We start from the raw sequence: 24,134 nt of genomic DNA, 5'->3' as shown, positions 1-24,134 counted from the left end.
TTTATGTTTTTGTTTCATATGCACAGCGTGGGGCTGGGCCTATTAAAGATATCTGAGCCGGCTACTGACGGCAGCTAATAGATCATCACTGGCAAGTTTGCCTTCGAATCACTTTCTTCTTGCTTTAATGTAATATCTGAGAGATAGCTGCCTTTCTTTAACTTCATTCATCTCTCCGTATATACTCGTGGGATAACATGCCTTAGTAGATGGGTATTCTGGATTCAAGAAGAAAATATATGTGCTGTGATATCAAGATAAAAATACAAGCACCTGCAAAAGCAGCAACATAGCCAATGGGCAAGATCTTGTCACTTGATTACCCCCCGAATAACCAACATTCAAGGAGTTATTCTGATAGCCAACAGTACGAAGCCAAGTCGGAGTATCAGTGTCGTTCCTCAGAACATCGGAATGGTATTTATCAATAACGCCCTCAAAGCTCATAACAAATGTACCACCAAAGACATTCCCGTACCATGAATCCACATCCTGCCCGGTTACCAAATTGGCAACCGCCACAAAGTATCCCTTCATAGTCATATTTGCGGTCGTACCATCAAACTGAAGATTAACGACAGGGTCTGGGAAGTTTGTCCCGTTCAGACTAAAATTGAAGGTCACTGGTACAAATGTCCAGCTTGAGACTGTGGATTGACCGCATATTATTGTGCTGTTGATGTCCCAGTAATTAAATCCCGCATATTTAGTGAGTGTACTGGAAAGATTGTACGGCGGGCCTTGGGTTGTTTCAAGGGACCAGTTAAAATTCTCACTGCCGTACATTGAGTAATTTCCATACAAGGGGCTAGGAAGTTTTAGTTCTAGTGTTTGGCCTTGAGAGATTGTGTAGACTCACATGGATGAGAATAGTCCATATTCCAGAGAAGATACCTCATCGATATCACCATCGAAAGGTATTGAGCTGAAGTCAAAATTATGAGGCCAGAGAGTCAAGAAGGCATTCACTGGGTCATCGGGTGCGTTGTAGGAGGCTGGCTCTGTAAGACATAGCACCGTTGTGTAGTTCCTTGTGATCGTTTTGTTGCGAAGAATTGGACAGTATTCTGTTTCGGAAGATGCTAGTCCAGCATAAGGATTAAATTCAAGATACGTGGTTCCATTGTAGTACCTGTGGGTGATCAGAATTTATTTCGCATTCAGGGTTGGGGAATTGACTCACGATCCTACCCAACGGTAAAGTTCGCTCAAAGTCACGTTGTCGGGTCGAAAATTGAACGTCGAAGCATCTGCAAGCACTAGGCCGGTACTGGAAAGCACGACTGACACCGTTTGAAAACCACGCATCTTGCTCCTTTTGGGTAGGAGAATTTCTTTGAATTCTAGTAATGGGGCTTCGGAGCATTAAATGCAAAATCGCCGAAGATCCGGGCCTGATTAATATAATCGAAAATGCAGGGGAATATTGCCAGTTAATCCCAAGCTTTTCATTGACCCCCAAGGGTAATTTGGTGGCGCTATACAGCCACCGGTCCATCAGCCAAGCTTTCCTCCATAGATCTTAGCTTTGCGGGGCTGGCTGTAGCCGCACCAATCCCCGGGCGGAGACCTGTAGAGGCTCGGTTGTATGTGCCCTTGAACCCTTAGCCCCGGAGTATTCGGAGTTGATTAGGCCATAAAAGGGTCGGCTCTCCGAAGCTACGTAGTGTATAATTAGGATCCTTCGTACTCGTATCGAGCAAACAGCCGCAAAAGAAGCTTTCGGTTGATACAAAGCAAGTTAACCTAGTGGCTGCGAAGCTAAATGCCTGCTTGGCAAAAAAATTACTCACATTCTTCTGTCACAAAAGCTAGCATATCATGTTTCAATCAGGATCACTGAACATCTGATGCCTATTCTGCTTCACATCATTCCTTGAACCTCTCATACCAAAAACGAATCTTTCTGCTCTCGATGTTAAGCCGCAAATCATCTGACCATTCCCCTTTCAAAGATCGCGGCGATACCCGCGGAGGGGTTTCACCAACGTAAATGAGTTCATCCTCTGGCTCGAACTGGCGGAACTTGGTAAATTGCATGCATCCCGCCTGGTCGCGTTCCCCAGTAATGAACGACTCAAGGCCGTCCCAGCAACACCTCCCAAAGCACCCAAAGGGATACCAGTCGCCTATCACTATATCCAATGAGAGGAGCTCAGTGTCCATAGCGTCGAGGGATTGAATAAGGGTACGGCAACTGGCTTCAGTGAGGTTAGTATAGGGCCAAGGAGTGGTATTATCAGTACTCCAGTAAATGTCCCGGTGATTTAATTCAAGATGCTTGATGTTGCTTAGGCGAGAAATGATGATAAGGAGATCATGTGGCTACAGAGTCAGAGGAGTGTTGTTAATTGTATGGTCTGAGATGCTGACTTTTGTAGACTTACCAATATCAATCCCTTAAAGTTGGGCTTCATCCACAACCACTCATCGTTGGTCCAGTAAATGCTCAGGCCAAGGGATTGCAATTTTGGAAATTTATTGGGTAAATCAACAAGGTCTTCGATACTGGCGGAAAATGAACGTTCAATGGTCAATATTTCCGGTCCCCAAAACTCGGCGACATTCAATGGGACTCTAAACCGGAGGTGTTGTAAGGATCCGGCAGAATGACCTGCTAACACTGCTAACGATGCCTGCGGTAGGCCATAGCCTATGAACGTTGTCAAAGGTGGAAGTGCTCCTAAGAAACTTTGAAGCTGATCCATCTGCTCGAAATATGCAGGGGGAAGATCCTGATTCCTTATGCGGTACCGCAAAGAAGGATCAGGTACGCTGATTTCCAAACAATCTAGATCACGAAAGCAGCCAGTGATCTTAGGCAGCAGGTGAGTCCAATCTATCCCTATCAGCGATAGAGATCTAAGACTCTGCCACTGCAGCTGCGTGGCCCATAGCACGCTCTGCGATGGTCCAAATCTCATAGATTGAAAATGGAGGTTTTTGATTCGAGGCAGAACATCTCCTTCTTTGAGAGTGATCAGCCCTCTGTCGTTCCTCTCCCCTTCCTCCTCTACTCTCGCCTGGAAAGGGTGAATTCCACTGAATCCTCGTCGCCATTCTAGTTCCTTGATCAATCTTAAGGTTTCGAGATTCGGGCACCGGCAGATGATATCTTTCAAGTGGGCTGGGTAATTCGCAGCTGAGTCTGGCTTGATCGGGCTGTCATATTCTCCAAGGTTCCAACGAGCCGAGACAGACCGTATGAGAGAGAATTGAGGGGCTGATGTGTGCTTTGGGTGGATCTTCTGACATATCACGATCTTGGAGCTGGCAATATGAACTTTCACCTGGGGACGATGTTTGTAAAGCCGATACAGTATTATCCCGGGCATGTATTTCTCATGCCACCAGCTGGCTCTTGTGTCAGTTTATCTCACGCCAACCCTGGAAACATGTAAGAGGCAGTCACATACTAGAAATCATCAAGTCTTTCGGCTAATTCAAACAGATTGCAGATCAAGTCGACATCCCATTCAGAAAGTTCACGAAAGGGATCGCCTGGACCATATTTCAGCCAATCCGGGCCCATTACGATAATAGATCTCACATGTCGACAGAATCGAGTAGGACGGGGCCTGGCTTTGATAGAACGAAATCTTTGGACTCGTGGGGTCAATCCGAAGTCTAGTTTAAGAATTTCAAAAAGGATGGGAGTTGCCAATTCGTACAGTTGATGACTGGTCATGGCAACGCGTTTAAGAGAGGAACGGTCATCCCGATTCAGCTAAGTTGAATGTGAGTCAATGCTTGTGGGTATATCTCCATCTGGAAAACATACTATTTTCAGGATCCGAAGCCAGATTTCTGTGGGGAGCCAAGCTGACGGCCGTTTGGAGGAATTTGTGGCCGACGCCATTCTGTCAATGTCTGTGATGTGGATGGAGGCTTGCAAGAGAGAGGGAAAAAAAAAAGGAAAGTTTCCAAGGTTGAAGGCGCAACCTTTTGACGTTGAGAAGTGCCTAGGGGTATATGCCTTGGTGTCCAGGCAAACAGCACAACAGTTCCGACATCTGGATTCATGTCCCACTTCTAAGGTTGGCAGGTCTTTACATTCTATTTGTTTGGAGACCATTTGCGAGTGATCAATCACATGCAGCAGGAAAATGAATATGTAATCCATATCTTGTATATTATTGATGTATGTTTTGGGGAATCTATGAAGAGGAGAGGAGACGCGACACCTCAAAATGCAGTACCAAATCCAGGTAACCAGGCTATGCAGAAACAAGAAGAAAGAGAAGTGGCCGAGTGGAACAAGAAAGACTGAGTAGGAGTGAATACACTCTAGACAGCGATTTACACTGTCAACTGCTTCTGGGCCACCTCTGTCGCAGGAATAGAGGAATCTACAGAAATCTCGGGCTCAGCCTTGGCCATTGCCGAGGACTCTGGGATTCCTAGAGTACGAATAGGACCACCGGCGTGGGAAGGGGCAGAAGTAGACTTGGACCGAGCAGCATGGCCACCAGCCGCACGAGCCGACTCGTTATTCTCAATGGCATTCTGAACGGCCTTAGACCGGGCCTTTTCCTCCTCAGCAGGAGCTGCCTCCCACTTCTCTGTCAATTGAAGAATCTCGTCGAGACAAATCGCACTAGGGATGAGATCGTCGAATTGCATGTTCCGGCAGACATCAGTGTAAGTCTTAGACGCCTTCGCCTGGGCGAATTCCTTGTTCTTGCCGGGGATGAGCATGTTGAGCAGGTACTTGGTGTTTCCAAAGCGGTTCTCGCTCTCAATAGAGAACTTGACGTAGTTGTAAACGACCTCGCGCCACGGTGCAAGACCGCCATCCGCCTCAGAGCGAAAGCATGACGAGTTCGCCTCAGCAGATGTAGCAATCATAGCACCATCGACACCATACTCCTCCATCATTTTCAGCGCCTGATCGCGATTCTCAACATCACCGTTCATAACACACGCCACACCAGCCTCGTGGCAGATATCCGCAATCATACGAAGCTGATCTCTGATCGCACGCTCACGAGGCCGCATGGGCGTCGTACGGCAGTGAACAGTCAAACCAGTGATACCAGTGCGCACGAGTCGCGAGACAAGGCTCTTCGTCATTTCAGGATCACTAAGAATGCGAATCTTAACCGAGATACCGATCTTGAACGGCTCACCGACTTCGCGGACCAGTGCCTCAAGAATAGAAACGAGTTTATCCGGTGTGCGCAGTAGCGCGGCTCCCATGCCGCCGCTGGTACTGAATGGCTTGGGACAGCCTGAGTTGACGTCGACGCCAGCGACGTCACCGGCCACCATGCGGGCTGCCTGAACTGCGAGATCTGGGTCTGCAGTACCCAATTGGAAAATGAGGCGTCCTTTCTCACGCGCTGTGTCGATGCGGCTGATGACAGATTCCTTGGCTGGTGTGTCTGTACGGCCGCCGTTGGAGGGGAGACGAGTGAATTCGATGGTGCCGTTGCGAGGATTGACACGTCGAACGCAGCCGATTAGTGCTTTGTCGATTGTCTCTGGGCCCCAGACGAGGTCTGCGCCGTATTTGAGGGCCAGCAGGCGCGAAGGCAATTCGCCGGAGCGAACCATTGGGGCGAGCACAACTGTGCCGCGGTAGTCGACGCCATTTGCTGGGATGGGGACACGGGGTGCCTGTGCTGGAGAGGTTGTGGAGAGGGAGGCCATGGTGGATCGGAGAGATCGGATGAGTCTGTTCATAGCATGCTGAGGTGGGGTTAAAGATCGAGGGCGATATTTTTTTTTCTGGGGTTTGGTATCGGTCAACTCCGCCTGGCCAGTTCTATTGACGATCACGTGGAGATAAAAGAGATTAGACTTTTCCTTTACTGCCTTATTTCTCGGGCAATATTGCCCCTCCTTAAACTAAACAATTACGTGCCTGCCAAGACTTTGTCTTTCTTGCCCTTGGTTTCGCCACCGGCCAGATTCTGAATTTTGAATTAGGGTAATGTGAAATGGATGAACCAAACTATGCAGATATTCTGTGCACTTAGTATCTTCTACGCTATGATTCGGAATGCTACATTTTAAGCATATTCTTAGACTATGCCGATATCGGCTAGCTCTCGCAGCTGTCACGGGAACACTGGAGTACATGCAGAGCACATGGCGGAAGTGCAAGGGCACGAGACCCCTCACATATTGTTAATTGATCAATGTTCTGTAGATCTAACACTGTACCCTTTTAACCTACTTCGAAGCAATAGCGTCACGATCAATTAAGTCGGGATCATAATCCTTTCGGTATCGGGCCCGGTCCATTGCCGACACTAATACACGGAACAGCCAAACAACAGGCCAACACATCACACCGGACCCAGTTTGACCCCTGGAAACACCAATTTCAGGCCACGCAAACCACCATTATACCAGGCATTGAGTGTTCTTGGTGCACCAACCGCAGATCATTACCGTCATTTGGCGAAAAACCACGCTTGTATATTATAATTTTTGTCAAATTTGCTTGATTCCCTGATCTCCAAACTGCCCAATGGCACAGGCCGGTCCTCCCTTGGCCCGACTAGGATTCTGTGCCTCCACCGCCTCCCGAGGTGTTTGGCGCACATCAGCGACACAGGCGCCCCACACTTGGAAAGCCCCTCCCTCCTTTTCTTCCCCTCCTCTCTCTCGAGCTGCTCTCATCTCCCGGCATTTCTCCTCATCATCTCCCAAAATGTCTTACACTATCCGCAAGATCGCTCAGCCTTACACGCTGGAGCACCGTGTCTACATCGAGAAGGATGGCGTCCCCGTCTCTCCCTTCCACGACATTCCCCTCTACGCCAACAAGGAGCAGACTGTCCTGAACATGGTCGTTGAGATTCCTCGCTGGACCAACGCCAAGCAGGAGGTACGCATTACGCCTATACAGCGTCTCATCGATCGTCCATACTGATTGCGATTCAATTGATTTCCAGATCTCCAAGGAGGAGTTCCTCAACCCCATCAAGCAGGACACCAAGAAGGGCAAGCTGCGCTTCGTCCGCAACTGCTTCCCCCACAAGGGTTACCTCTGGAACTACGGTGCCTTCCCCCGCGTAAGTTTGATCGTTTACATACACCCCCACCTTCGTCCATCGAGTCATACATGGCGGGGTAAACAGGAATATCGCAAGACTAATCAACCCACTTTTGCAGACCTGGGAGGACCCCAACTCTGTCCACCCCGAGACCAAGGCCAAGGGTGACGACGACCCGCTCGACGTTTGCGAGATCGGTGAGCTTGTCGGCTACCCCGGTCAGGTCAAGCAGGTCAAGGTTCTCGGTGTCATGGCCCTGATCGACGAGGAGGAGACTGACTGGAAGATCATTGTCATCGATGTCAACGACCCTCTCGCCGCTAAGCTGCACGACATTGAGGATGTCGAGCGTCACCTTCCCGGTCTCCTGCGTGCCACCAACGAGTGGTTCCGCATTTACAAGATCCCCGACGGAAAGCCCGAGAACCAGTTCGCCTTCTCCGGCGAGTGCAAGAACAAGAAGTACGCCGAGGAGGTCATCCACGAGTGTGCCGATGCCTGGGAGAAGCTCATCTCCGGCAAGACCACCCCCGGTGACATCAACCTCGGCAACACTGAGGCTCCCGAGGGCGATGCTCACCGTGCTGACGCCGCTCAGCTCGCTGCTATCCCTGCCAACCAGGAGCTTGCCCCCGCTCCCATTGATGGCTCCATTGACAAGTGGTTCTTCATCTCCGGTGCCGCTGTCTAAGCGTCTGTTGCTGTTTTAAAATGAATCAAAATTAAACCTGTTGTATACCCACCGTCGTCACGATGATGTGTATATTTGAAGCATCTCTCTCTATTCTTGTTCATGTTTCTTCTCTTTGTTTTTGCAGCAATGGACTCTTGCTGGGTACAATCCTAATCCGATTAGCTGAGAAGAACAGAGAAAAAGTCATTGAGCGAATATCCATCAATATTTCTGTAGATCAGGTATAATATGCAAGGTATCTACTCTGGTATTATAGATATCCAACACTCATAACAGCGCCAGTAGTAAAACAACCCAAACAAATGCTATAGTACATGAATAAAATGAGCGATTCAAAAATCCAAATTGAATGGTCTAGCCCTTCAGACTGGCCTCGCGCTCCAACTGGCGACCAACTCGCGACACTTCCTCCACCACATCACCGATCTTCAGTCCACGCTTACCAACCTCCAGGGTCAGTTCCTTTCCACCCTTGAAGCCTATAGTCATAGTAGGTTCCTGTGTAGAGTTGCGCGGCAGCTGATTGACCTTGATGTCGATGAAGCTCGCGCCACCGGGGACGGTGTTGGGGGTGCGGAGGAGAGACAGGAAGAGGCGGCAGGGCCGAGAAGCCTGGGAGAAGGGGTTGAAGGTAGTGCGGAAGGTGGTGATCACACTGATTGGGATAGGCATGGTGGTGGTTGGTAGTCGCAGACTTCTGACGAGAGTAGTTCGGAGGTTTTGGGAGAGCAGCCTTATGGATTATCCACTATCAACAAAGTCAGCCCTTCAAATATCATGCAGTACAGGCCGTAATTGGTTCTGCTGTTGCAGAATGCCAGACATACCTGATCGGGTTGGATCTGGGGTTGTTCCGGAAGTTTTTTTTCGGGGTGCGATTCTGACCAAGAAGGCGCGCAAAGGATACGTTCTGCTTATTCGGATTGGCAGAATAGGCGCGGGAAACAGAAAAGCAGAGCCGGGTATTTCTTGAGCTGGAGAGGCGGGCAATTGGCAGAGTTGAGCAAATGAATGATATGGAGGAGCGAATTCGAGGGAAGTCCGGTGTTTGCCGAAAGTGCAAACACATCAATACAACGACGCAACTGCCACCTTGCGACGACCAACTTTACTCCCATTCTACAGCTTTTTTGAGACCAAGTCTAATTTGTGAGGTACTGGATCGAGCCTCAACCCACAATCCAATAGAAATTCACGCCTTCTTCCCTACGATTTGGCCAGTCAGATTACCCCTCGTGCCACAAACAAGTCCCCTCCGCGCGGTACACCAAACATGTCCCCCACAGCTGCTCTTCAAGCCCGCTTGAAGGCGCTGTCGGCTACGATAGGTCAGATCCAGCCTCTGATTGACCAACTCCGGAATTTCACACCCACCGAGAATGGTGATGAAGCTCGCTTGGAGCTCGGAGCGGAGATTCATGCGGGCCTTAAAGATGCCGAGGACGGACTTGAGCTGCTGCGGATTGAGGTAGAAGCTATAGACTCAAGCTCTGATACTAGGAGAAGACAGTCAGTGGCGACCGGTGAGAAAGAGGCAGAGAAAGAGCGTGTCGTGACAATGGCGGGGCGGTTGGCGGAGGACCTTAAGAAGTGTGTTGCGCCTTGCGTTGTTTCATTCAAGAATATTCCATACTTATGATGAAAACAGGACTCGAGGAGACTTTCGGAATGCCCAATTACAATCTAAGCGCCAAATGGAGCTTGCTAAGCGGAAGGAGCGCGAGCTGCTGTTGTCCCGATCGCAATCGGCTTCGGAGCGTCAGAATAAGCCATCAGAACATCTCACACAGGATGATTTAGCGCTGAATGCATCAAATGATGTTACTGCTGCTCTACGCAGAACACATCAACTGATGCAAACTGAACTTTCCCGAAGCCAATTTGCTCAAGAGACTCTCGGTCAGTGATAAGCTTGACGATCACGATTTGATCAATATGCTGACATATCAAAAGAACAATCAACCGCCGCTATATCATCTTTGTCTGAATCTTACACTAGTCTTGACACCCTCCTGGCTTCATCTCGTACCCTCGCCAACTCTCTTCTCCGCTCCCAGAAATCAGATACTTGGTACCTTGAAACTGCTTTTTATATTCTTATCGCGACAATCTCGTGGTTAGTCTTCCGACGGATTTTCTACGGACCTCTCTGGTGGCTAGTCTGGCTGCCGTTCCAATTCATTATGCGCTTCGTATTCGCCATATTTGGTGTGATTGGCCTCACAAGTACAAAGTCTCTGCAGCCTTCATCTAACTCGATTGCTGCTGATATCTCTGCTACTATGCAAGAGGCTGCTGCATCTTTCACAGGTGGCGCCGTGCCAGAGAACAACGATCAGGCTTTACAAGAAGAGGAAGATCGACTCATTGACAAGATCGGGGAGATGGTTGAGGAGGGACAAGAGCAGAAAGACATGAGTCTCGATGAAATACTGGCTGAGGAAAGGCACCGCCAAGAAGATCACCCTCGGAATCCTAAAAAGAGGATGATGGAAGGAGAACGAGATGTGCTAAGGGATGAACTATAGACCATAAAGGGGCACTCTAATGATATCAATGTATGTGAGAGACTATCGAAGCGTTTTCGCTGTAGTGAAAACAGTCAGCATGGTAGAGAAGTCATATATCAGCTCTGTAGCAGCCCAGGCCTATTGAATGTTTAAGTACGAATTGTACATTCTGATTGGCCGACGTGTAAGTGCTTCGCGTGTCACGTGCAGACGCGTTCCTATCCGCGGCGCGCATGGTGTTCGCAGGTTCAATCAATTTCGTCACAAAAAGCAATCGCCGTTCGTATCTCGAGAACGTCTTTGCTTCCTTTGACAAGCAAAGAAGCAATCATGGCCTCCACATTCTTCAACAACAAGGCCCGCGCAGCAGCAGCAGCAGCATCCAGCAGCTCCAAGGCGAAGGCGACTGACAACAAGGAAGATTCAACCCGGTTGCAACCCTGGGTAGAGAAATAGTACGCTTTAACCAATCTGAGCAAGCTATGCCTGCTGATATCTAACTGCAAATAGTCGACCCAAAACCTTGGATGATGTCGCCGCGCAAGATCACACCACTAAAGTCCTCCAGCGCACATTGCAAGCTTCCAACGTACACATTCACCTCATCAACCCCTCTTTACAGCCAATGCTAATTCAATGAATCAAAGCTCCCTCACATGCTCTTCTACGGACCCCCGGGAACCGGCAAAACATCTACAATCCTTGCTCTCGCCAAATCCCTTTTCGGCCCCGCCCTCTACCGCTCCCGTATTCTCGAATTGAACGCCTCAGACGAGCGCGGCATCAACATTGTCCGCGTCAAGATCAAGAACTTCGCCCGCGCCCAACTCTCCCAGCCAACCGGCCTCGATGCTGAATACCGCGCACAGTACCCTTGCCCACCGTTCAAGATTATTATCCTGGATGAGGCGGATAGTATGACCCAAGATGCGCAATCAGCTCTGCGCCGCACGATGGAGCAGTACAGTCGTATCACACGGTTTTGTCTCGTGTGTAACTATGTCACCCGCATTATCGAACCATTGGCCAGTCGTTGCAGCAAGTTCCGTTTCAAATCTCTGGATAATTCTGCGGCGGGAGTGCGGATAGAAAATATTGCGAAGGCTGAGGGCCTGAATCTTCAGGATGGTGTTATTGATACTCTCATTCGGTGCGGTGAGGGTGATTTGCGTCGTGCTATTACTTATTTGCAGAGTGCGGCTAGGTTGGTCAGTGCTACCAAGGCGTTGCCAGCCAAGACCGATGAGGATGAAGAGATGACGGATGCTGGGGCCCCGGAGCCGGGACTTATTACTATTCGCAGTATCGAAGAGATTGCTGGAGTTGTTCCCGAAGGCATACTGGATGAGATTGTGCAGGCTATGCAGCCGAAGAGCTCGGGGTCGGCATATGAGGCTGTGTCCAAGGTTATTACGAACCTTGTGGCTGATGGGTGGAGTGCGACTCAGGTTGTTGGCCAGGTTTGTGTAGCCCATTTCTTCCATCCCAGTTTGCATTTTTCTAATCCTTTACTTAGCTATACCGACGAGTCATCTTCAATGAAGCGATCCCTGATGTCCAGAAGAACAAGATTGTCATGGCCTTCTCGGAAATGGATAAGCGACTTGTTGATGGTGCGGACGAGCATTTGTCGGTTCTCGACTTGACTCTGCGCATTGCCGGGATCCTACGGAGCAGTTGATCCATTTACTATTACCAAAAAAGAGTGACAAGGTTTTCGGTCGAATGGGCTGGCCAAGTTGAAGGAGTTCGGGATGCATTTTTGAAAACATGCCGAGGCGTTCTGTATTTACTTTGATTTGATTTGATCATCATTTGAATGAAATGACTATGATACCCTAAGAACTGTTGTGCAACATATTATCGGCTATTCCTGCCGGTGAGAACGTGGTATGTTGGCGGTTATACAGAATGACGCCAGCATTCCACCGTTGGCCTCCCAGCAACCACTGTCGGGAGCCAAGCGTTAGGCCTTGTTAAGTATTCCAGAGCCCCTCAAACATTTTTTTGTCAAAGATCTTCTCTTTACCACGAGTACCCTAAATCATATCAGACGTCCTCTATCGCTTCCAGCGAAAATGATCGTTTCGACTCTTGTTTTGGGGAGTATATGGCTAGGAGCAGTCTTTGCGAAGAAACATGATACATTACTTGCATCATACGACTTTGTTATTGTTGGAGGAGGAACGAGCGGGTTAGTTGTTGCTAACAGGCTTACGGAGAAAGATTTTACTGTGGCAGTTATCGAAGCGGGCGAGTCGGTCCTCAACAATTTCAACGTTTCTACTCCTTATGGTTACGGCAGGGCCTTTGATACACCAATCGACTGGGCCTACCAGACAGAAGACCAAGAATATGCCGGAGGAAAAAAGCAGACTATGCGCGCTGGGAAGGCAATTGGTGGAACGAGCACGATTAACGGTACGTTCTTCCACCAGGACCGCGATAATCTAGGACTTGTACTGATGTTGCTTACTGCAGGAATGTCATATACACGAGCACAAAATGCACAAATTGACGCCTGGGAATCGGTTGGAAACAAAGGATGGAACTGGAAGAGTCTTCTCCCATACTACAAGAAATCCGAAGGTTTCCAAATTCCCACTCCAGATCAAGTTGCTAATGGCGCAGACTATTATATAACCTACCATGGACAAAATGGTCCAGTCAAGACCGGCTGGCCTTACGGAATGGCCAACAGCAGTGTGCTTCCAGTACTCGACGAAACCCTTAGCCAAATCCGCGTCTCTTATAACCGTGATGTCAACGGCGGAAACATGGTTGGACTAACAGTTCATCCCGATACCGTCGACCGAGAAGCGAATGTTCGACAAGATGCTGCCAGAGCTTACTACTGGCCCTATCAACAACGACCGAACCTCAAAATCATCACGAACACATACGCAAACAAGATCATTTGGTCCAATGATTCCCACGAAGCAGTTGCAACTGGTGTTGAGGTTACAGGCCCAGATGGCGTTTTAACAGTCCATGCGTCCAAGGAGGTAATTTTATCTGCTGGTTCTCTCAAATCACCCGTTATTCTAGAACTATCCGGTATCGGAAACCCCGATATCCTCAAGAAATACGACATCCCCGTCAAAGTCAACATTTCCACCGTCGGCGAAAACCTACAAGACCAAACCAACAACGGACTCACATACGGAAGCCGAGAAAGGTGGAGCGGTCTCCCAGCCTTCTCCGCCCTACCATCCGCCGAGCAGATATATGGTGACAAGGTCGAATCCATCGCCAATACCGTCAACGCCAGTCTCGCCGATTACGCTAAGGCCGTAGCCAACTTCTCGAACGGCGCTGTCCAAGAGGCCAATGTTCTTGCTGCTTTCCAACTTCAGCATGACTTGATCTTTCAAAAGCAAGTTCCTTACACAGAGATTGTCTGGTTGCCAGTCGGTTCTGTATTCGCGACTGAGTACTGGTCCCTTCTACCGTTTTCGCGGGGAAATATTCATATCACGTCGTCCGATCCATCGAAGCCGGCTTCTATCAACCCGAACTACTTCATGTTTGACAAAGATATGATTGCTCAAGCTGAAATTGCTTGGTACATTCGGAACGCATTCAATACTGCACCTTTGAGTGATCTTGTGACAGAGGAGTATGAGCCTGGGATGGATCTGCTACCTAACAATGCGTCTGAGAACGATTGGTCCGACTGGATCAAGGGAACCTGTAAGCAACCTCTTTCTTCCATTTCTCCTCCACCCTTCGTGAGTGCTGAGACATTTTGCTTACACCCTTCTAGATCGGTCAAACTTCCACCCCGTCGGCACCGCCAGTATGCTTCCACGAGCAAAGGGTGGCGTTGTCGACCCCCAGCTCAAAGTTTATGGAACAAAAAACGTCCGCGTTGTCGATGCGTCAGTCTTGCCGTTCCAGCTTTGTGGCCACTTGACAAGTACTCTTTATGCTGTGGCTGAGAAGGCGTCGGATTTGATCAAGAACAAATACACTGATTATTGAATGATATGAAAAGCGGAATGATTTATTTGTTGTTTATTTCCATGTATATTAATGCCAAAATACCCACCATGTTGATTGTCAATTGTTATTTTCATGTCATGAATGATTACCTGCATTCAACACTGAGCGTTATGAATGAAAAAAGCCATTTCTATCTCCCACCTTCCTAGTGTTCAAAGTTTTATCTTGGAGCGGTTATCACCGGGGCTTCCACCTTTCCATCTAGAATCAGAAGGTTCATTACTCTCGGTGTAGGTTGAGTTTCTTATGCAGCTTTAACTTTTGTGGCTGGAGAAGAAATAGGGTGAAGGTCAATTGCTGCAGCCTAACGAGCAAAGTTAAGGTTACATCAATCATACGATTGAATATGAAAACCACGGTATATGACTACAGTCTCGTCGAGTCTACTGTTTGTCTCAGATTCATTTCGATTCTTACTGCTGAGTTACCTGTTTGACGGACCCCAATTCACGTCACCATTGAGTAATATCAGATCTGCTGGGTTCTCCAAGCCTAGGGGCAAGGTAAGAGCATGTCAGACTACAGGTTGATGTTGCATTATGAGAAAGTAAAATCAGATCCTTGTCGTTTTCCGCTCTATTTTGATGACATTGCCTTCTTTGTCTGCTAGTCACGACCCTGGGCTGATTTCGGCCCCCGATGCTTGTGCTCCAAACTATTCAGAGATCTTCCGAGTCGTTGAGCACCTGCATTATATCTATTGTTTTGAAAATATGAATGTCTGTACTTTATGTGTGTATTCTAGGTATCGGAGAAAGGCTATGTCCACAAAACTGCCTCCCGAGATTGTCATAACTTTAGCCATTAACCTACTGAATATAAACAGTGTCGTTCGTCAGCTGTAGAACTTACGTGATATAAGCTAGCATGCAGAAAGACAGTACTTATGAGGACTACCACACCAGAAGGCTTCATGCGGTGTAACAGCAGGGGTCGAGCAAGCCGACAAACTCTGAAAGGTTCATGGTCTGAGTTCTTCGAATTGAGGTATAAATGCCATGAGTACATCCAGAACCTTGTCTCATCAGTTCTTAAAATCAAAAATTACATAGGAACAATCTTGAAAGCACTCAGCCTTTCACTTCAGCCGTGGTACATAAACACAATCACATGACACCACGTCCATAAACCACCAATGTTGTTCCACACTCTTCTCAGTACACTCCTCATCGCCATGTCTTTCGCAGCATGCGCCATGTCCCTCTCCCCTCGGTCCGCCATCCACGAAGATGAGCTTGACCGCTACGATGCCTTCTTGTCAGCTCTGCAGGATACCCACTTCATGGACATGTACCTCGAAAACAGCCAAGTTAAGATCGACGTCTACGAGCATCCATCCAACGATCTTGCACTTTCCGAATCTTTTGCTCCAAGTGACACTGCAAACCAGTACTTTGCCCAGGAGAATGAGCGCGCTCAAGAGGTTCTTCAGCCAGCCACCGACTCTAATGAGACTGTTGACGACTCGGCTGTGGAGAAAAGGAGTTCGGCCTCCTGCCCACGCGGCGAGACTCTCTTAGCCAGGGATGCAACCGCTTTCGACAAGCGAGCCTCTCGGTGCTACCAGTTCTGCGGAACGATTGCCAATTGTCGTGGAAACAATGGATGCCCTCACTGCTATGCTGTTCGACAAGGATGTTTGTGGCAGAAATGGTGCCGCTAAGTCATTTGTTACCGTGAAGGCTTATGGGTATGATGATATTTTTCTGTTAAGGACCTCTAGTGGCTTGGAACTTTTATGAGGGATTGCATCCAACATGCAATACATGCAGCATCTTCTTATCGCCCGTTTTACTATGACTACCAGTTCGAAATTTGTACTCAACATGCGATAATTCGCATCCATCTATCACGAAAACAATGAAACCAAGTTATTCTTCTTCTTCCTGTTTTGAATACCTTGACAATGAGTTCCATATACCCCAATTACCTTCCATCAACTTCTCCTCTCCTACCCCATTACCAAGTTAGCTACGAACTACCTACCTGGTAAATAGTATAGTACATGCTGCTATCAAGGATGGTACAATTCTTAATAATCAAGTTCAGACATGTAGAACATGTTGTACAAAGCTCATCCCTCATGACAGCAATCCTGATTTCCACTGCCTTCAAATAGTTTTCTTTAAATACCCAAAGCTACAGACCTCGGCTCGATTCTTTTTCTACGGAACGCCGAACCCTTGGTTTCCCACTATAGAGTCCATTGTGAAGGCAGGATTAGATTTATCCAAGATTTCTGTATTTGGTTCATAATTTGTAAAGAACTTTAAGAATGTCTGAGTTTCACTATGGTCCAGGCACCCTAAATTTTGCTGAGGGTCAAAATCATCAACCGAGAATGGGCTGAGAAAGGACCACCTAATTGGTCTCCGTCTTAAGATGATCAATAGACATTTCTACCATTTCAGGAGCTTTTGGAATGAAGAGATCGACTTTTCTCCAACTTTGGATCTGACTTTGTTTTCCTATTTTGTCCTTTGTGATTGTTCTTGTTCTAGGTAGGACATAATATCCTGGCTACTGTTTCCCAACGAAGTATCCAGATATGTAGCCCACGAAGGCATAATACCCAAATCATAAAGCATATCATACATGCAAGTATGTAGCAGTAAATCACATACCCCGCCTTTCAGCTTCCCCAGATCCCCGTGCGGCGTAACACTAAAGATCATAGAGGACCCTAAAAGCCAAGCCGGAGATACCCCGAGATAAACACATAGATTTCTATATATGGACAGCAGGTCGCTTTTGAGGCTTGGCTGACGAAGAATACGAGCGGGGAACTACAGTACAAGTTTCCCCTCCACCCCCTTAACATGGCTTCACATTGAATACTTTTATTCCATATTTGCTGTGGCGAAAGTTTCAATGACAATCAGCAAGGAACTAGGAACTATTCAGTGTTGGACAATCTTGCTAGATAGTATAAGCCCATTTCTCACAAGTGACAGGTCCAGCCTCACTAGGTATATCAAGTCGTACTCGCACAACTCTCGGACCTCACCTTCCAAAGCGCCACGCCACTGCGTATTCTTGTTTTCTACTTTGACTTCAGAATTAAGCTCTAGCACCCGTGCCGCCCCACATGTATGTGCGGGGAAAACATATACTAAAGAAGTTGATTGTTTAAGCAGCCACAAGAGGGGTATACGAGCTCTTGGCGCATACATAAATCAACAGATGAACATAGCGATGCTACTGAAGTGAAATTTAATAATGAATCCTATCTATAAATCCGGTAGCCCCATATTCATGTAGCACAGTGCAAATTATTCTTACCAAAATTCATCATGCGAAACCATATGGCTGCCGGGTGGTTTTATTCCCCCAGCCAAATCACCAGATACTTTGCTACACGCGTGTCCAGTCTCAAGCCACCCAAGGTAGGCCCAGTAAGCAAAAAGTCATGCATTACTACGTGAGACTGATTTATGGTCTCAGAATGAACTCAGAAACCCTTATGCCATCCTGCGCGAGCTCACAGCGCACCAATGGCTAATGTTCGCAGCGGGGTTTCTGGGCTGGACTTGGGATTCATTTGACTTCTTTACGGTTTCTATGACTATCACTGAGATCTCGGAAACCTTTGGTGTTTCATACTCAGATGTCTCTTGGGTGAGTCTCGCCTTGTATAGGTACATCGATTGTGTTCAGTAGCTGACCATGTCAGGGTATGACGGTTACTCTTATGCTTAGATCGGTGGGCGCGATTATTTTCGGCATCCTTGCGGATAGATATGGTCGCAAGTGGCCGATGATCTTCAACTTGACGCTGTTCATTGTCCTGGAACTTTGTTCTGGGTTTTGTAATACCCTGCCCCAATTCCTGGGTGTGCGATCTCTATATGGGATTGCTATGGGAGGTAAGTGTAAGGATTTCCAACGTTCGAGCATATCATTGATCTTTTTTAGGCTTATTTGGTCCTGCAGCAGCTACTGCTCTCGAGGATCTTCCATATGAAGCTCGCGGGCTACTCTCTGGATTATTTGAGATGGGCTATGCGACCGGATACCTACTCGCTGCGGCTTTTTACCGTGCGCTCGTCCCCACTACTTCGCATGGCTGGCGAAGCCTTTTCTGGTTTGGAGCTGGCCCGCCTGTGTTAATTATTCTGTTCCGGTGGTGGTTACCAGAGACCAACCATTTCCAAGTAATGAAAGCTGAGCGGGAAGCGCGTGCCAACGCTGTAGATGGCCATGCATCTGCAATGGGGTTCCGGATCTTCATCCGAGACGCTGGGCGTGCTCTTCGCGCTAACTGGGTTCTTTTCGTCTACCTCGTTGTCTTGATGACGGGTTTCAATTCCTGTTCGCATGGCAGTCAGGATTTTTATCCGACTTTCCTCAAAGATCAAGTCGGGATGGATGCGACGGACACGACAGTCATTACGGTGGTAGGCCAGATTGGAGCCTTGATTGGGGGATGCACGATGGGGTATATCAGCACGTTCTTCGGTCGCCGGCTAACCATGATGGTATCGTGCATATTTGGGGGCGCTCTCATTCCCGCGTATATCCTTGTTCGCACCGATTCGCTGATTGCCAGTGCCTTCTTCGAGCAGTTCTTTGTTGGTGGTGTTTGGGGTCCGATGCCTATTCACTTATTGGAACTTTCACCCATTGCATTGCGCTCGTTGATGGTTGGTTTGACCTATCAGCTGGGTAACTTAGGCTCGTCTGCCTCGGCGACTATTCAGTCTATTATCGGTGAGCGGTTTCCGCTGCCAGCCGGTCCAGATGGTAATAAGCGATTTGATTATGGGAAGGTGATTGCTATCTTCATGGGTGCAGTGTGGGCTTTTATGATGTTTTTCCTGTTTTGGGGCCCGGAGATGTCGCAAGAGGAACGCGACGAAGAAGCCGAGGCGTCATTGCGCCTGGAGCAGTTGCGTGCGGAGGGTGTCAGTTTGGCGGAGATTGGAAAGCAGCAGTTTGAGGCTCAAGAGGATGGAGACAAAGTAGAGACTGCCCACATTGAGAATGACGTCTGATGTATATACAGTAGGAAGACCATTAGCCCCACGGTTGCCCCGCGATCGGCGAGTCACCGGCGAGTCGGTTCGGGTCGTACACGATCGCGAATTTAGTCAGACTCTCCCTTTCGTTTCTCCAAGCTTCTCCTCTTTTACACTTGTGCATCTCTTTTGTGTGATTCTTTTGCTTGCATTTTCACAACCATGTCGCACTCGTTGTCTACAGAACCCCGCCATTTGACCGGGGACAAGGCCGGTCTCCGCGAGTTCCTCGACAAGTTCGATGTGAGTACCCTATTTTGATCCTATGCAGAGAGTCTCCATGGAACTCAATTGACTGATACATTGTTTCAATAGGTCTTCCTCTTCGACTGCGATGGTACGTTCCTCCCCTTCGAACCCGGCCTTCTCCCCGCCCTTGATTCCCCACGCGCAACCCGCTCGACTGCTCGTCGCAACAATGACTGAGACTCAAATGGCAATTTAGGTGTACTCTGGTCCGGCGATCACTGCTTCCCTGGAACAGTGGAGACCCTCGAATTACTACGAAAGAATGGTTGGTACACTGTCTAGTCACCATGCAGCGGAGGTTAACGCCCGTTGCAGGCAAGCAAGTGGTATTCGTGACCAACAACAGCACCAAGTCCCGCGCAGACTACCGCAAGAAGTTAGAAGCTCTCGGAATCCCAAGCAATGTGGTCAGTTGGAACAACACCCACCCCGAGACATACCTAGCAGGATGACTCACACCTCGAACAGGAAGAGATCTTTTCCTCGTCGTACAGCTCCTCCATCTACATCTCGCGCATCCTACAACTTCCGGAGAATAAGCGCAAAGTCTTTGTCATCGGTGAATCCGGTATTGAGCAGGAGCTGCGCTCCGAGAACGTGCCTTTCATCGGCGGCACAGATCCCGCATACCGCCGTGAGATCACACCGGAGGATTACAAGCTCGTTGCTGCGGGTGACGAATCCATCATTGACCCGGAGGTTGGCGTTGTGCTCGTTGGCCTGGATTTCCACATTAACTACCTGAAGCATGCGCTGGCTTACCACTATGTTAAGCGTGGTGCAATCTTCCTCGCCACCAACATCGATTCGACACTGCCGAGCTCTGGTGCTCTGTTCCCCGGTGCGGGTTCGATGAGTGCGCCGCTTATCATGATGCTCGGTCAGGAACCTACTGCGCTTGGTAAACCGAGTCAGGCGATGATGGATGCTATCGAAGGCAAGTTCCAGTTCGATCGTAGCCGCGCCTGTATGGTTGGAGATCGTGCCAACACGGATATTCGGTTCGGTTTGGAGGGTAAGCTTGGTGGAACCCTTGGTGTTTTGACCGGTGTGAGCTCGAAGGATGACTTTGTGTCTGGTCCCGTTCGGCCTCATGCATACTTGGATAAGCTGTCCGATCTACTAGAATCGGATTATTGATATACATGTAAAGACTCGATGAATAGACTCTTGGACTACATATGTCCCATATGTCCCAAGAAATGACATGGATGACTAGAATATCCCGATTGTTTATTATTTATCCTGGCAACTCAAGTGCTGCATCGTGCTCGTGAGATAGAATAGTACATGCCTTCACATCGAGATATAAGGAAATCTAGTCCAATAGGGAAAACCTATACCAACGCAGGGTCAATAGCCGCGACAAAGCCCCGTGGGGCTGATATGTGGCTTCCAGTGAAACCTCAGGTATACCGTCAAGTCCTTGGAACGTGCTAGCCCCAAAAGATGTTCCAAGGGTAACTAATAGGTAGATGGACCCCTAGCTCCTTCATTTGTGGGCTTCCACCAAGCTTCCACTCTTCGTTGCTGGAACATGATTGCTTACTAGCAGTCAGACAATCTCATTGGCCTGAAACTGATTTGATGTGTTCGTATGCTGGGTATCGAAGAGGTTAAGTGCGTTGAGTTCCGTGGCCCTTGCCCGGTCCGGCCCGTTGCTATCCCATCGGGATCCCATTGTGGCGTTTCGGCCGGTATCCCATCGAGATCCCATCGCCATCCCAGATTGTAAACTAAAGGTACCACCTTAATCCCCTGATTGGTTAGCAATATTATAGATCATGAGTCTTTTTTCTAGCGCAGGTCAATTCTAGCCGACCAGCTCTCCTTTTATAAGATCCAAATCATGTCCATAAAATTCGCAATCGCAATTCGACTTTATTTACAGAGCCATCAGCCTCTGCATCCCATATCACCCTATTCCGTTTACTATGGCTGCACTCATGAATGTAGATGGGGGTGAATCTGGCCTTCACCCTGTAACTGATGAGTCCCAGATCCCTAGCTCAGGCTCCCAATTCAGTGAAAAATGTGATAGCATCTCCCATGAAAGTGAGCAGGGGGAGAGAACCATTGATGGGGTCAAGGTACATTTAATTGCTCTGGCTTGTCATGGCTTTTCTAATATCCCAACTTTAGTGGATATTGGTTGTGATTGCCATCTTGTCTAGCCATTTGCTCTTTGCCCTCGACAACACTATTGTGGCCAACATCCAGGCTGTTGGTTCTTCCCATGCAGTTTTTGAAAGCGAGATTTCGCGCTAACTCGGTTCAAAGGCTATTCTCATGGAATTTGACGATGCTGAGCAGATCTCATGGCTCTCTGTTGGGTAAGTTCCGGCTTCTTCATTGATGAATCAGTTTACTGACATGACAATGCCTCTCGCCTCGCTAGCTTCACTCTCTGTTCGTGTGCTTTGTGTCTTCCCTGGTCTAAGGCCTACGCAACATACAACATAAAATGGCTGTATATCAGCGTGAGTTGAAGATTTCGACAAGAAATTCAGTGATGAAAGGGGAATGTCTAATCAATTTTCAATAGTGCGTCGTTATCTTCATGGCAGGCTCTGCTTTGTGTGGAGCTGCTCCCAACATGAACGCCATGATTGTCGGCAGAGCCATAGCCGGTGCTGGAGTGGGTCATTATGACTTCGATCTCTGATAAACACTAACAACTTTGCAGGGCAGTGGCATGTATTTTGGGGTTTTAACTCAACTGTCCATGAACACAACCGTACCTGAGCGTCCTTTCTATATTGGACTGACGTAAGTTTAGCCCAAAGTGCTAACTCATCTCCCTACTAATCAAAACTCCACAGCGCTGTCTCATGGGGTATTGGAACGGTCATTGGTCCAGCAATTGGAGGAGCATTCGCCGAGAGCTCCGCCACTTGGCGTTGGGTATGTGTTCGATAAACCAAGAACAACTGAACAGAGTCTAATTCACCGATTCCAGGCATTCTATATTAACCTCGTCATTGGTGCAGTTTTCGCTCCAGTCTATATCCTCCTTCTTCCTTCAATCAACCCCCTTCCAAACGCCTCCCAGAAGGAGAAGGCGCGGAACATTGACTGGGTTGGCAGCATCCTCTTCATTGGCTCTTTGGCTTCTTTGATTATGGGCATTGACTTTGGAGGTGTGGAGTGGGCTTGGGGCAGCGGCTCGTCAATTGCACTCTTTGTCGTATCTGGCATACTCTTTATTTTGTTCGGAGTACAACAGACCTTCTACATCTTCTGTAATGAGCAGAACCGACTCTTTCCGATCCACTTCATCAAAAGACGCTCTTTGGTACTGTTGTTCATTCTCAACAGTGAGTTATCTCCGTCACAGTATTGCCTTTTGGGTTCCTTGCTGCTAATTACCCTTGTTTTGTGATCAGCATGTGCCAGCAGTGGACTGTTTATCTCGGTTTACTATATTCCATTGTATTTCCAGTTCACTCAGGTATGAATCTCTTTCCCACATCGATGCCAGAAACTTGGATTCTAATCTATAAAACAGGGTGATACTGCACTCTACTCATCACTACGCATTTTGCCTTTTGTGATGGTTCTGATCTTTATCATCATTGCAAATGGCCACATGATGACTAGATTTGGCTACTATTTCCCGTGGTATCTTTTTGGCTCCGCCTGTGAGCTTGCTGCCGCTGTTTTGATGTGTGAGTTCCCCAGAATTACGATGACAGCGCGCACCATCTAAGAAGGGTCGGATATATTAGATCTTGTCAAGCCGGATACTTCCGCCTCTGCGATCTATGGATACACATCTCTCATGGCCTTGGGCGTTGGTTCCTTCAATCAGGCAGGCTACAGTGTAGTACAGGCAAAAGTGCCCAGGGCTGAGATTCCATGGGCCCTGGGCTTCATGATGGTTTGTAAGTGATTTCACCGCATTTTGTGGCGGCTGTTAAGCTAACTCGGAGCAATAGCCCAACTAGGAGGCATTGTATTAGGCTTGGGTGTTGCAGGTGCCATATTCGTCAACGTTGGAACAAATAATCTTTTACATTTGCTCCCTGATGCCGACCCCACTGACGTTAAAAACGTCATCGCGGGAACTAGTAGTGGATTTTTCGAGAGTTTGACACAGTCTCAACAGACTGCTGCTCTTGAAATCATTGTTGATGCCATTGATGATGTGTAAGTTTCATTTCACTACAAATCACGGATCACTAGGTCATCGATCATTCACGATTCTGGAACCCCACTGACTTTCCTTCCAGCTATACCCTTTTGATCGTTGCTGGTGGACTTGGTGTTCTCTTATCTATCTTCTTGAAGGTATTTCTCTCGCTCCTATCCCTGAACCCGAACATTGACTTACAACCCCATCTTTCAGCGGGAGAGACTGTTCATGGAGGCAACAGCCGGTGGTGCTTAGAAATCATGATCGTAAATGAATGTTGGTTTCAGAGAGAACGTGACAAGCAGAAGTTGGTGTTAGAGCAATTCCTTGGGGTTTCCTGGTACAAGGTAGATACAAATGAAGAACGTGAGATGTGCCTGAGCTGTGTACGATGATATCCAGACTGGAACTGATAATTGGCCTAGTATTGGTAGCCGAACATCCGCTAAACCGCATTTAGACAATTTTCATTGCCGCCTTATACACCGCTTAACAATGTATTGTGCATTTCTTGCC

General features: G+C 48.1%; 12 protein-coding genes across 12 annotated transcripts; 8 read left to right on the top strand and 4 right to left on the bottom strand.

Moving 5' to 3' along the window:
- Nucleotides 1-252: 252 nt before the first annotated feature.
- N7503_006932 (uncharacterized protein) lies at nucleotides 253-1,308 on the bottom strand (the record flags this gene model as incomplete). The annotated part of the gene is made up of 4 exons (XM_057066479.1): nucleotides 253-273; nucleotides 340-808; nucleotides 860-1,132; nucleotides 1,184-1,308. The coding sequence occupies 4 exons, from the start codon at nucleotides 1,306-1,308 to the stop codon at nucleotides 253-255; spliced, it is 888 nt and encodes a 295-aa protein (XP_056920160.1).
- Nucleotides 1,309-1,869: 561 nt separating this feature from the next.
- N7503_006931 (uncharacterized protein) lies at nucleotides 1,870-3,859 on the bottom strand (the record flags this gene model as incomplete). Its single annotated transcript, XM_057066478.1, has 6 exons — nucleotides 1,870-2,325; nucleotides 2,388-3,354; nucleotides 3,417-3,501; nucleotides 3,551-3,627; nucleotides 3,672-3,727; nucleotides 3,782-3,859. 6 exons carry the CDS (start codon nucleotides 3,857-3,859, stop codon nucleotides 1,870-1,872), a joined length of 1,719 nt encoding a protein of 572 aa, XP_056920159.1.
- Nucleotides 3,860-4,299: 440 nt separating this feature from the next.
- Nucleotides 4,300-5,652, bottom strand: N7503_006930 (tRNA-dihydrouridine(20) synthase (NAD(+)); the record flags this gene model as incomplete). The annotated part of the gene is made up of 1 exon (XM_057066477.1): nucleotides 4,300-5,652. One exon carries the CDS (start codon nucleotides 5,650-5,652, stop codon nucleotides 4,300-4,302), a length of 1,353 nt encoding a protein of 450 aa, XP_056920158.1.
- Nucleotides 5,653-6,478: 826 nt separating this feature from the next.
- ipp1 (inorganic diphosphatase IPP1) lies at nucleotides 6,479-7,698 on the top strand (the record flags this gene model as incomplete). Its single annotated transcript, XM_057066476.1, has 3 exons — nucleotides 6,479-6,838; nucleotides 6,906-7,025; nucleotides 7,126-7,698. 3 exons carry the CDS (start codon nucleotides 6,479-6,481, stop codon nucleotides 7,696-7,698), a joined length of 1,053 nt encoding a protein of 350 aa, XP_056920157.1.
- Nucleotides 7,699-8,055: 357 nt separating this feature from the next.
- N7503_006928 (mitochondrial 54S ribosomal mL53 domain-containing protein) lies at nucleotides 8,056-8,373 on the bottom strand (the record flags this gene model as incomplete). Its single annotated transcript, XM_057066475.1, has 1 exon — nucleotides 8,056-8,373. The coding sequence occupies one exon, from the start codon at nucleotides 8,371-8,373 to the stop codon at nucleotides 8,056-8,058; it is 318 nt and encodes a 105-aa protein (XP_056920156.1).
- Nucleotides 8,374-8,974: 601 nt separating this feature from the next.
- N7503_006927 (putative protein transport membrane glycoprotein Sec20) lies at nucleotides 8,975-10,229 on the top strand (the record flags this gene model as incomplete). The annotated part of the gene is made up of 3 exons (XM_057066474.1): nucleotides 8,975-9,291; nucleotides 9,350-9,600; nucleotides 9,655-10,229. 3 exons carry the CDS (start codon nucleotides 8,975-8,977, stop codon nucleotides 10,227-10,229), a joined length of 1,143 nt encoding a protein of 380 aa, XP_056920155.1.
- A 312-nt stretch (nucleotides 10,230-10,541) lies between these two features.
- Nucleotides 10,542-11,892, top strand: N7503_006926 (replication factor C subunit 2; the record flags this gene model as incomplete). Its single annotated transcript, XM_057066473.1, has 4 exons — nucleotides 10,542-10,666; nucleotides 10,722-10,800; nucleotides 10,859-11,671; nucleotides 11,728-11,892. The coding sequence occupies 4 exons, from the start codon at nucleotides 10,542-10,544 to the stop codon at nucleotides 11,890-11,892; spliced, it is 1,182 nt and encodes a 393-aa protein (XP_056920154.1).
- A 397-nt stretch (nucleotides 11,893-12,289) lies between these two features.
- N7503_006925 (GMC family oxidoreductase) lies at nucleotides 12,290-14,195 on the top strand (the record flags this gene model as incomplete). Its single annotated transcript, XM_057066472.1, has 3 exons — nucleotides 12,290-12,632; nucleotides 12,693-13,904; nucleotides 13,978-14,195. The coding sequence occupies 3 exons, from the start codon at nucleotides 12,290-12,292 to the stop codon at nucleotides 14,193-14,195; spliced, it is 1,773 nt and encodes a 590-aa protein (XP_056920153.1).
- A 1,195-nt stretch (nucleotides 14,196-15,390) lies between these two features.
- Nucleotides 15,391-15,879, top strand: N7503_006924 (uncharacterized protein; the record flags this gene model as incomplete). The annotated part of the gene is made up of 1 exon (XM_057066471.1): nucleotides 15,391-15,879. One exon carries the CDS (start codon nucleotides 15,391-15,393, stop codon nucleotides 15,877-15,879), a length of 489 nt encoding a protein of 162 aa, XP_056920152.1.
- Nucleotides 15,880-17,509: 1,630 nt separating this feature from the next.
- On the top strand, nucleotides 17,510-19,210 carry N7503_006923 (sugar transporter family protein; the record flags this gene model as incomplete). The annotated part of the gene is made up of 4 exons (XM_057066470.1): nucleotides 17,510-17,602; nucleotides 17,661-17,834; nucleotides 17,890-18,082; nucleotides 18,132-19,210. 4 exons carry the CDS (start codon nucleotides 17,510-17,512, stop codon nucleotides 19,208-19,210), a joined length of 1,539 nt encoding a protein of 512 aa, XP_056920151.1.
- A 164-nt stretch (nucleotides 19,211-19,374) lies between these two features.
- Nucleotides 19,375-20,623, top strand: N7503_006922 (uncharacterized protein; the record flags this gene model as incomplete). Its single annotated transcript, XM_057066469.1, has 5 exons — nucleotides 19,375-19,477; nucleotides 19,550-19,571; nucleotides 19,680-19,748; nucleotides 19,799-19,890; nucleotides 19,952-20,623. The coding sequence occupies exons 1-5, from the start codon at nucleotides 19,397-19,399 to the stop codon at nucleotides 20,621-20,623; spliced, it is 936 nt and encodes a 311-aa protein (XP_056920150.1). The 5' UTR covers nucleotides 19,375-19,396.
- A 794-nt stretch (nucleotides 20,624-21,417) lies between these two features.
- N7503_006921 (Phomenoic acid biosynthesis cluster MFS-type transporter) lies at nucleotides 21,418-23,873 on the top strand (the record flags this gene model as incomplete). Its single annotated transcript, XM_057066468.1, has 14 exons — nucleotides 21,418-21,573; nucleotides 21,626-21,706; nucleotides 21,764-21,816; nucleotides 21,882-21,963; nucleotides 22,029-22,121; nucleotides 22,170-22,252; nucleotides 22,306-22,387; nucleotides 22,443-22,800; nucleotides 22,870-22,934; nucleotides 22,992-23,151; nucleotides 23,212-23,367; nucleotides 23,422-23,632; nucleotides 23,716-23,773; nucleotides 23,832-23,873. 14 exons carry the CDS (start codon nucleotides 21,418-21,420, stop codon nucleotides 23,871-23,873), a joined length of 1,680 nt encoding a protein of 559 aa, XP_056920149.1.
- Between the last annotated feature and the right edge of the window lie 261 nt (nucleotides 23,874-24,134).

Source organism: Penicillium pulvis, assembly GCF_028828015.1.
Source record: "Penicillium pulvis strain IBT 33274 chromosome Unknown contig_5_segment0_segment0, whole genome shotgun sequence".
Taxonomy (NCBI): domain Eukaryota; kingdom Fungi; phylum Ascomycota; class Eurotiomycetes; order Eurotiales; family Aspergillaceae; genus Penicillium; species Penicillium pulvis.
The sequence above is the reverse complement of the archived record's forward strand: the minus strand, read 5'-3'. Positions and strand labels throughout refer to the sequence as shown.